This window comes from Vulpes vulpes, chromosome 10 (assembly GCF_048418805.1).
Source record: "Vulpes vulpes isolate BD-2025 chromosome 10, VulVul3, whole genome shotgun sequence".
Lineage (NCBI taxonomy): Eukaryota > Metazoa > Chordata > Mammalia > Carnivora > Canidae > Vulpes > Vulpes vulpes.
Window position 1 is genome coordinate 1,096,028 of NC_132789.1, and position 10,762 is coordinate 1,106,789.

The 10,762-nt window shown below is 46.9% G+C and overlaps 1 protein-coding gene and 1 long non-coding RNA gene across 5 annotated transcripts in view; one reads left to right on the forward strand and one right to left on the reverse strand.

Annotated features, from left to right (window-relative positions):
* Window positions 1-7,735, reverse strand: part of SFSWAP (splicing factor SWAP) — a 70,606-nt gene extending 62,871 nt beyond the window's left edge. Inside the window, exons 1-3 of one of the 3 annotated variants that reach the window (XM_025989136.2) lie at window positions 7,359-7,735; window positions 4,693-4,862; window positions 3,981-4,112 (exon numbers count right to left, since the gene is read on the reverse strand). In XM_025989136.2, coding sequence (XP_025844921.1) covers window positions 3,981-4,112; window positions 4,693-4,862; window positions 7,359-7,576 — 520 coding nt within the window. In that variant the 5' untranslated portion in view covers window positions 7,577-7,735. Of the gene's footprint in view, window positions 1-3,980; window positions 4,113-4,692; window positions 7,207-7,358 lie in introns of those variants that run through there. The other 2 variants (XM_025989138.2, XM_025989137.2) reach the window with 2 other exon arrangements.
* A 298-nt stretch (window positions 7,736-8,033) lies between these two features.
* On the forward strand, window positions 8,034-9,742 carry LOC112912436 (uncharacterized). Of its 2 annotated transcripts, none has more exons than XR_003233510.2 (2): window positions 8,034-8,594; window positions 9,226-9,742. It is a non-coding gene; the product is annotated as an uncharacterized lncRNA (long non-coding RNA). The 2 variants fall into 2 exon arrangements; XR_003233509.2 differs by having other exon boundaries at window positions 9,632-9,742.
* The last annotated feature ends 1,020 nt before the right edge of the window (window positions 9,743-10,762 follow it).

The window sequence follows — 10,762 nt, forward strand, 5'->3', positions numbered from 1 at the left end:
GTGGCATTACCTGGTTCTTCACCTTCCCATCATTACAAACACTTTCCCATCTTCTCTTCTACTCTAGCACATGCCAGGTGAGTGATTTTACCACCTGCCGCCAAAAAGGAGACCTGGCAGTGGGCGTCTCCCTACAATGTGCCCTGCTAGCAGGCACTTAGACCATGGTGAGCAGTGCCCAGCCCCCAGCTGTTTGATCTGCATGTGTGTTTAACCTGCACAAAGACCCTCTCAAGCTGTTTCTGCGGGATCGCCAGCGGGGAGGCATAGCTCGGGTGCTCAATCCCCAGATGGTGGGCTAATTTCACCATTAAGTTGTCAGGTCCTTAAGTATATCTGCCAGGACTCCTCCATTCATACAAACTACACCTCACTACCACAATTAATCAGACGCTTCTTTCCCATTTCCATCTATAAACACTTCATTCCACACACGCCTGTCTGCTGGCTGTTAGACAGGACCTGCACATCACCTTGCAATCACGCAGGTCATTATCTACTTACAAGGACATAGTAAAATGTACAAAAACCTAGCATTTCAAGATCTACTTAAGTTTTTCTGTTAAAAAATGACATTAAGTAAACATTAAATCATCAAATGTTTCCACCAAGTATGTAGTTTCCTGATGAACAATTTTCAAGGTTCCTATCAAACCTAATTCTTGCACGAAGCCAGAAGGAATTCTAATCTAAGCAAGTTTCACTGTACCTGAAAACCTCAGTATTCTCATCTGATGAGATACAGGCAGATTATATATTACTGCTAAGTAACAATTACTCAACCCTGCCCCGCCTGTTTCTGCTTATGCACCCTTACTCTCCCCTAAGAACCAGGGATCCAGTAGGGCCTAACAGCTTCCTGTGATCAGCAGCCCCACTGTCCAGCTCCAGTGACCAAATGCCAAGGTGTGACTAGAGGACACCAGAGACATCAGTTTACAATACATCAAGTAGCAACTTCGAATTTCAGTCTCTTTGGGTGTGGGGCCAAAGGTGTATGTATGAAAGTACGACTTTATTGTATCTCCCTAAAATGATAGAATGATGGCAATTTTTTCTCTTAAACAGCCTTTCTGTAATGTGACGCTGCTCATGAAGTAGAGGCGCCTAAATCAAGAGCTCTTTGGAACAGGTGGGTTATAAACAGCTGCTCCATCCTTACACACACCTTAATTTACAGAAAAGATGCTGTTAGTGGCATAGAACGAAATACAACCACTGCAATTCAAATAAATTCAAATTTTCTTTTTTTCATAAAAAAGGTATTTAATAATGATAAAAAGAATCAAGAGACTCTGACATGCAAAAGGAAGAGGGGGTGATTCACAGATGCAAGGGCACCATAGTGCCTGCTTGAAATACAAAGCTTAAAATGTACAAACATGCCAAGACAATAGAGTAACTTTGAAAATTAAGGAATACTTAGACCTGTTGATGGCACTGGAAAACAAAAAAAAAAACTTTTTTTTTTTTTTAAAGTAATGCAACACTGAAGTAAAACTTCATTGTTAGTGTACTAGGCACCAAACTTCTAAGACTAAGCACGTGTGTACATGTGTTTTACACATATACGTAGCATTTCATCGAAGTTTGCATAAACTGTTATGAGCCAAGACATAAGTTTCACATGGGCCCAACTTTTATTAAAAAAAAAGCAAATTAATCAGCAGGGCACCTGGGTGGCTCAGTCAGTTGAATGTCCTGCTCTTCTTTTCAGCTCAGGTCACAGAGTCCTGGGATCCACCCCCACTTTGGGATTCCACACTCAGCAGGGAGTCTGCTTCAGATCCTCCCTCTCCTGCCCCTTCCCCTGCTCACGTTTTTTTCTCTCTCAAATAAATAAATCTTCAAAAAAAATTAATCAGCATATAAAGCCAAGTACTGAGAATGTGATTATAGGAAGAGAAAAGTTACAAAACACTAAAGAGAACTTTATGGTAAAGAGAAAGCATAGTAAAACTTCAAAGAGAAACTAAGTCACATTGAAATTCTTAAAGTGCAGTAATTATGACAAAGTTTAATTACACTGAGACACTCTGACACGTGTAACAAGTTGGCAACTTTCTGGACAATGGACAAGGCCAGACGGTAAGCATCTCTGGCCACAATGCCTCTGGGCCAACTATTCAATTCTGCTGTTGAGCCACAAAGGCTGCACAGACACTGTGTGAACAAATGAGTGTGGCTGTGCATCTGTGAAACTTCATTTACAAAAACCTGCTGGTTGGGCCTACAGTGGTAGTCTGCTGATCCCTTATCTTAACATTCTTAAGAAATACTAAGATTTTCCCAAAGATTATCACTCTATCTTGCAAAAGACATCTGGCCTTTAAAAATTTCAATGATTCATGTACAAAGTTCTAGTATGTATTCCTTCCTTCTGATCAAAAATACTACATATTTAAAACAGACATAAAGGGGGAATCCCTGGGTGGCGCAGCGGTTTAGCGCCTGCCTTCCGCACAGGGCGTGGTCCTGGAGTCTTGGGATCGAGTCCCACATCGGGCTCCCTGCATGGAGACCGCTTCTCCCTCTGCCTGTGTCTCTGCTTCTCTCTCTCTCTCTCTGTCTCTCATGAATAAATAATAAAATCTTTAAAAAAATAAAAAAATAAAATAAAACAGACATAATGTACGTGGTTGTTTAGACAACAGACTCCCAACAATCCAGAACCCTAACATGGGTGACTCACTGTGGATAAAGGAAGGAGTGCTTACTGGCTGGACCTGCAAGAACATCTCCACTGAGTCCTAACTTCTGAAGGTGTGAAATGCCTTAACGAGGCTTTAACTGAACATAGTTCCAATGACATTTGAGAAGTCTTTTCACAAGTTCCTGGGACAGAGCTTCACAGCAGGGATGTCTGCCCATGACCTAAGGAGCAGGAGGAGGGGAAGGACAACAAGGAAGCCCCTGCCAAGACTGTCCTACATCCTGTCAAGGTGACACCTGCCCAGTCTGCAACTTAAGGAGAAACCAATTAAGTCCCAAATAATGGAGTGTTAGCTCTAAAATGAAATCCCTGTATGTGTGACTTTAGTTTAATATTTTAAACATCTGAATAGTTTCTAAAGTTCTCTTTCCTTTAATATTTTTATTTAAGTTAGCTCCACACCCAACGTACAGCTACAACCCATGACCCTGAGATCAAGACTGAGATCACATGACTATGTGCTCTACCAACTGAGCCAACCAGGTGCCCCATAAAGTTCTCCTTCCCCTTAAACAGAATGCCTGAGTGTAGTGCTCTAGCCTTGAAGTTTCTGGTTCGTGTTATCATTATTGATAGTTAATGTCTGATCATTATGCAAGGTTATAATAATGGTGCTCTCAGAGCTTACCAAAGTGACTAAGAATATTCATTCCTGTACTACACAGATACTTTGGGAGCACTACTTTTTTTTTTCACATTCAAGGTTTCTAGAGTCGATCCAGAGAAGAATTTAAAATCTTCAATTTTATATAAATATTACCGTACGACACGGTGCATGTCAAGGCTCCTACAAAGCCTAAGTGGGACGACGTCTTGTGCTCTTCTGTTGATCAGCAGGTGACCCCAAAGGCGTCCTTCTACTGAGCCCTGTCTTTATTTTAGTTGCGGAGAGGATGTGAAGAATCAGGTTCACACGAGGGTAGTTAACACCTATCTTCTCAATGCCCCAAGAACAAATTACTATAGAACCAATGCACGTATTACCAGCTAAGAAACAAAGAACCCACAGTGAGTAATTTCCAGTTATCCAAGTTAAAGAGAAATAAATGAAAGGTAGATAACAGCCTGCATTCAATTTCCACCTCCACAAACACTTTGTTTTCTAATATCCAGCTTTGTTCTACCCTAAGAAGGAGTACTGCTAATGCTCTGTGTACAGCAACGTTACCATTACTTAATGTCCACACTTATAATCTGAAGACGCCACTGTTATGTATGCAGTATACCTCCAACGGTGTGTCACTGTGGGGCAGCTTTCCTCCCTTACCTCTCTGTTTAGAAGGCTCCTCCTCCTCTGTTGGTTCTGAGGGGTCATAATAATCACTACCATAAGTGAATCCCACTGCATTATAGCTTCCATCCTCTGCCAGTGCTTCGCTCAATCGCTTGTATTCTTCCTCTTGAATAAAAATGAGAATTTTATTAACAGAAATGGAAATTAACTGAGAAAATTTTATATATTTCTAAAGTTGTAGCTATCAGTAAAGCATACAACACACTTTTCTCAACCTCTTTTTGAGGCAAAAATGTTTTTTAAAAATTCACACCTCACATCTATTAATATGTACTTTTGCCAGTACATGTTTACCACAGATAGCAGAATACACGTCTTTTGTGGAAAATTTCTTCCTGCTGAGAAATTTGGGGATTAAGAACTGTATTAAAGATTGTTAAGGCAAAGACAAGAACATCAATTTTAGTTTATACGGTACTGTTAAAGAAGAACAGTTAAAGAGTTTGGTTTTTGTTTTTTCAAATCCCAGTCTGCCCTCAAAAGCTGGGAAAATTCTTTGTGGCTCTATATATAAACTATCCTGAGGTCCTCTCAGAACGCAAAGACTCCTGTTTTTCCAATCCACTGGGTACTGTCAAGATAATATCAGAAAGAGTGAGTATAAAAAAATGAATGGGAGTAAATTTTAAATACTTAAAAAATTTTAAAAAGTTTGTTGCTTAAGTAAGTTTTTCTTGAGCAGTACCTTGCCTTGCCTCCTCCTCAAGCAAGTCCGTATGCAAGGCTAAATACCTCTCTTCATCACACAGGGCATCTATTCGTGCCTCCTCTTCAGAGAGCTGGTAATCTCGGTTCCATGTGGAATACTCAGCATCGTACTCAGAAAGGTCATGCAGGTGACCGCGCCCATCATATCTGTAATATGAACACACTGGTCAAAGGAAAGAAGTTAACATCTAGGTTGGTTTGTGTGTGATGTTTTATATACATACTTACCGATTAAAATAAAGAAATAAAAATATTAAAACAAACATAAAAAAATCTTCTCAGATTTATATTTAATTTGGCTAGTCATATCTCACCTACTTTTAATCTCAAGTTATCTTAACAAAGTCTAAATTCCTTTGTATAATATGATAAAACTTATCATTAAAGGTAAACAATCCTTTAATAGCATAAATGGTGCCCACTTCACTGGCAGTGCTTACCGTTTATGGTTTGGTCAACCATTCAATGCCATTTGCAAAAAAATAAAAAATAAAAAAAAATTTCTGAAAAGTCAAATATCATAGCTTACATTCACACAAACCGAATACATAAATACCTATCCGTAAGAACCCAACGGTCGAAATTTCCTCGCTTCTTTCTGCTAGTCCCGAACTCTCAGGAGAGATCTTCACCAAAGAAACTTGCGTCCATTGGAGGTAAAATCTTGGCTAGGCTCGCCCCCTAGCCACTTGGCTGAGGAAATAAGTGCTGGGTTATGTGATAGAGAGACACACATACAAAGGAACAGTGACATATACATGCAGTTTAAGGAGGTTCACTGGAAACAGAGCAAAACTATTAGAAGGTGCAGTATAAATATCTTCTTCTAAACTTTATACCCCCAAAAATAACATACGTTAAGACACATCCATGTCTACTTGCATGGACCAATAGGCACTTTAGCCAAATTAGGAATAAGAAGAGCACTTTTTGTTATGCTTTTGACATAAAGATTCAGTGAAGCTGCTGTCAATGTGCAATATCAAATAGTAAATGAGTGAGTTAGAAACACTCAGACTTTAAGGCTGTGAAAACAAAAACAAACACAGACAAACAAAAGTCTGCCTGATTTTTTTAATGCTGACTTTTGTAATGACGCTGAAAAATTAACTAAAAAAAAAAAAGGACATTAAAAGAAAAAAGGCCAGAATTCCAGAGTAGCCAAGTTATTGCACTTTATTAAATTTCAAAATTATTTCTACTTTGATGTAAACCTCCTTAACTTACAAATGTAGATCATTATTTGAAAATATTGTACATGTACATGTGTAGCGTTTGCTCCCCGTTAGTTTTGGAAAACCTAACTCCAATCACATACAGAATGATATGGAAAACTGTATAGAAAGCTCAGACTCCATTGCTTACCAAACTCGAGTAACAGCAACTATCACAAGTAACACTTTGGAAAAGCGAGCTGCCTGACGACACAGGCAGCATCGGTCAATGAAAGTTGGGACTTAAAGGCACAGCATGTTTGAGCAGAGCGTGGGGGTCAGGTCCAGGCCTGATCTGGCGACCCTCCCTACAAGAGTCACTGTTGTCTAGATCTAACTCCAAACAGAAATGTCAGGGGTGTAAAAAGGCCTGTTTGGTCATTGACACGTCCATTCTGGCCAGCTCAGAGGTTATCCCTACGGTCATGTTTCCGGGGGCTTTGTAGAATCCAGCTTTAATCAAATGGCAGGTCCTCTCTCCTTCACTCAGGGAGACTATTCCACAGATAAATGGCAGGTCATCGTTTGCTTTTCAGTCCAGGCCCCAGAGGCAGAGTTGCCAAGCCGGCAAAAAACCAAACCAACCAACCAACCAACAAAAACCCCAAGGAGGGGAAGCAAAGGGGAACTGAAAATACGGGAGGGGAGCAAACAACCTACACCATGTAATGCCATCCTTTTCAAATCAAACGTCTTTAGAAATCCCCAATTCCGGGACCCTTCTGCCCAAAGTGGCTCAGCACCCTCCAGGGGGATTACCTGAAGCATGTCTGATTTGAGAAGAAACACATCTGCGCCCCCGTCCCACCCTTCGGTTTTAAGAGACATTGAAACCGGCCCTAAGGACACTACCTCTAAGAGAAAGCCAGCATCTGCCTGAGGTCCCCCGGCTTCCCATGGACTGGCAACTCGACCCTGGGGGCTGAACCAAGTCAGGTCGGTCAGCTCGTCCCGGGTGGGGGAGGAGGGCAGGCGGAACCAAAGGTCAAGCCGGCAAAACGCAGGCGCTCCACGGGGGAGGGCGCGGGGGCACACTCAGGGTCCCAATGGTTTCTCAGCGGCGCGGCCTCAGCGCGCCCCCCACGAGTCGTGGGGACGCCGGTCGGGAGAGGCCAGGGCAGGGGCAGCTTCCACCGCGTGGAGGGGCCAACTGGAACCAGCGACAGGGGTGAGGGGTCGCGAGGGGCTGCAGGAGCAGAGACGGTCCCTCCGGCGACAGGCGCGGCGCGCAACTCCAGCCAGTGCCTTAGGGCAGGTTTCATCGTCCCCCTCCCCCCAAAACCAGGGGGACGTAAGGGCGGGGGAGGGCTCCCCCGGATCCCCGCCGGCTCCGCAGTGCCCCTTTTTAGTCCTGGCCATCAAGTCAACATCAGACGAAATTAAGCGGGCGAGGGAAGGGGAGGACCGACGGGTGGGGGGAGGAACCGACCTGTCGATGAGGATCTTGTGGTCCCCCATCCAGGGGATGAGGTGCTGTCCCTGTTCCTGGGCCAGGGCCCGCTCGTCATCCCGGAACAGCTTGCAGGCATAGCCGAAGACAAGCAACTCCACTCTGTTCCCCCCACCACCGGCACCGCCGGGTCCGGCCTCCTCCTTCGTGCCGCTTTTCCTCTCGGTTTTGGCACGGCCTCCGCCCGCGCCGTACATGACAGCGTCGCCGGTGTCCAGGCTGGTCCTCTTCTGCGCCGTGCGGATGTCCCCAACGCCTCCGCCTGGCCTACCCCCTCAGTCAAAAGCGCCGAATCCCGGCCCCAAACTCGACATCGCCGCCATAGCGGGCAACAAAATGGAGGACGCGCAACTTCCGGCGGGAGGCGGCCCCACTTCCGGAGAACGGGTTCGGCGGATTCGCTACTCCTCGCAGCTGTTTGAGGCGCCGGAGAGAATTTTGGCTTTTGCTGTTTGCATTCGGGGGCGCCGCCACGGTAGGAGCTGGTGTGATTAGAGGACGGCGCAAGTGTAGCGTTCGTTTTCTCAGACGGTTGTCCAGAGCAGTGGCGAAAGCGCGGCTCTGGATTGCGCGCTACGTGCACCGCGCCAGCCGGGCGGGGGCGGGGGGAGCGGGGGGGGGCAGGGGGCAGGAGGAGGGCGGGGGATGCGCAGGTCCAGTGCGCGGCTCGCGGGGGCCCACCTGTCTGCGCGGGTGCGGTGGCTCCGGGCGAGACCTTCCCGGGCCCGGGGGTCGGGACCTGGGAGCTCTGGGGCTGGGCCTGGGAGACCGGGGGATCGTGGGGCTGGGGAGCCCTGGGGCCCGAGGCCGGGGACCTCGGAGGTCGGAGGGCCAGGCCCTGCCCAGGGCAGTGTCTTCACGGGTCTGGGGCCCTGGTAACTCGGGTCCTGGGGGTCCCCCCCTCCCCGGGCGCCGGGGTCCTGGGCCTCTGTGGGAGAGAAGGGGGCTGGCCCTAGACGGGTCACCTGGACGTGGGGTGCTGCCCCCCGAGTAGGTGCCCTGGGCCGTGGTTCCCCACCGGTGTCTCCCGCAGGGCAGCGGCACCTCCTCGTCCAACCTGGAGTTTCCGGCCTGACGGTCTGGTGGCTGGAGGGCAGGAGCACGGTCTTGGGGCCCAGGGCGCTCTCTGCACTGGGCTGGCACCTGGCACTGAAGTTGCGGTTTCCGGCCCACATCCCTGCGCAGGACCCCGACTTTCCTGCTAGTGAGGTCCAGGTGAGGGGATGTGCAAGAATGGAACAGGCTCTAAAAACGGAGCCGCAAGCGCTTTCCACCTGAGGACCTTTGCTCTTGTGATGTCCTGGGCTGTGTTGCCCCTCTGGGTTTTTATGTGGCAGGTGTCCCTGTCGTGCAGGTGCCCACTGTCCCTCTGTCAGCCTGGCTGGAGGGGTGTGTGCCGCCTGATAGCAGCATTTACTGCACTGCTTGGCCCTTCCTTGGAGCACTCCCCACCACTTGACAGCGTGTCCTGTATGGAGCACCGCCTTCCCCTACCCCAGGATTAGCTTCAGGAGAGCAGAGTTCTCATGGCGTCCCCTGAGCATTCCCAGTGCCTGGGATGGTGCCTGGCACACAGTTGGCTTACGGATGGATTCGTATCTGAAGAATAAACGTGACCAAGCCACGGTCCTACGTGGCTCTGGCGGGCTGCCCTGCTCCCACTGACGGGGTGGGCCATAGCTCTTCCACTGCTTGGAAAGCCCCACCTGATTGCTCCAGGCACATGCAGGCCGGGGGGGGGGGGGGGGGGGAGATGCTGGGTTTGCTTGGAGCTTTTCCTGGAGTTCAGGGAACTGGGAGGGCCTAACCCTCAGAGCCCAACTCCACTGCTCCTCTGACTTTACAGGGATTCTGGACGGACCTCCAGACCCTGTGCAGATGACTTTTTCAGCTGGGCATGGGGTTTTGAAGAGCTGGGGTGTGCTCCTAACTGTGGCTTCAGCTAGTCCTGATCCCTTTCCGAGCCTCTCTTCTCTGTAAAACGGAGATGGGATGGGAGACAACTGTGTCCTTCAGAAAGCTGCCGGATACCTTAGAGCTGATACCCAAGGGTGTCCGTTCCTCCTCAAGCGTTTTCCAGGGAAGCACTGAAGCATGTGTGTGTTGGGGGGAGGGGGTGTCAGGTGCTGAACTGGCTCAGTGGTGTTTGAACTGTGGGCTACAGTCCACCGCTGCCTGTGGGATCAGTTTAGGGGCTCATGACAGCATGAAAACGGGAAGAAAAAACCTCAGTTGGCTCTCTGCATTTCCAGGTGAATCTTAGAGTTGGCCTGTCCACTTCTTCCCAGAAGCCTTCACACATTGGTGCTGGGATCGCAGTGTTTGCTCCTCTAGTTTACTGGCATAAATCTATTTAAAAGTCTCATCGTGTTCGCTTTTCTCCATAACAATCTTAAGCAGGTTAGATATGTTCCTAGATAGGTCACTATTTGGTGCCATTATCCCTTTTAAGTCCCACTTTGCAGATTGATGATTGCTGGGAAGACCGTCTTTAAACCGTGATTTTGTGTTCAGCTGCCTGGCTTGGCTTCTTTTCTTTCCTTTCCTTTCCTTTTCTTTCCTTTCCTTTCCTTTCCTTTCCTTTCCTTTCCTTTCCTTTCCTTTCCTTTTTCCTTTTCTTTTCTTTCTTTTCTTTTCTTTTTTTCTTTCTTTTTTTCTTTCTTTCTTTCTTTCTCTTTCTTTCTTCTTTCTTTCTTTCTTTCTTTCTTTCTTTCTTTCTTTCTTTCTTTCTTTCTTTCTTTCTTTCTTTCTTTCTTTCTTCTTTTATTCATGAGATACACAGAGAGGCAGAGACATAGGCAGAGAGAGAAGCAGGCACCCTGTGGGGAGCCTGATGCAGGACTTGATCCCAGGACTCCAGGATCACAACCTGAGCCGATGGCAGATGTCCAATGGCTGAGCCACTCAGGCATCCCAGCTTCATTATTTCTTCTTTATCTGCAGGTTGGTTTGGGTTTCTAACCTAGACAATCATGGAAGTAGAATCTTATCAAATGCCCTTTTTGCATTGAGATGATTATTTGATTTTTTTAAAGTTTTTATTTATTTATTCATGAGAGACAGAGAGAGAGAGAGAGAGAGAGAGAGAGAAGCGGAGACACAGGCAGAGGGAAAAGCAGGCTCCATGCAGGGAGCCCGATGTGGGACTTGATCCTGAGACTCCAGGATCACGCCCTGGGCCGAAGGCAGGTGCTAAACTGCTGAGCCACCCAGGGATCCCTGATTTTTCTTTTAAACATATTTTTTTAAAATATTTATTTATTTATTTATTCATTCATTCATTCATTTATTTATTTATGATAGAGAGAGGCAGAGACACAGGCAGAGGGAGAAGCAGGCTCCATGCACCGGGAGCCCGATGTGGGATTCGATCCCGGGTCTCC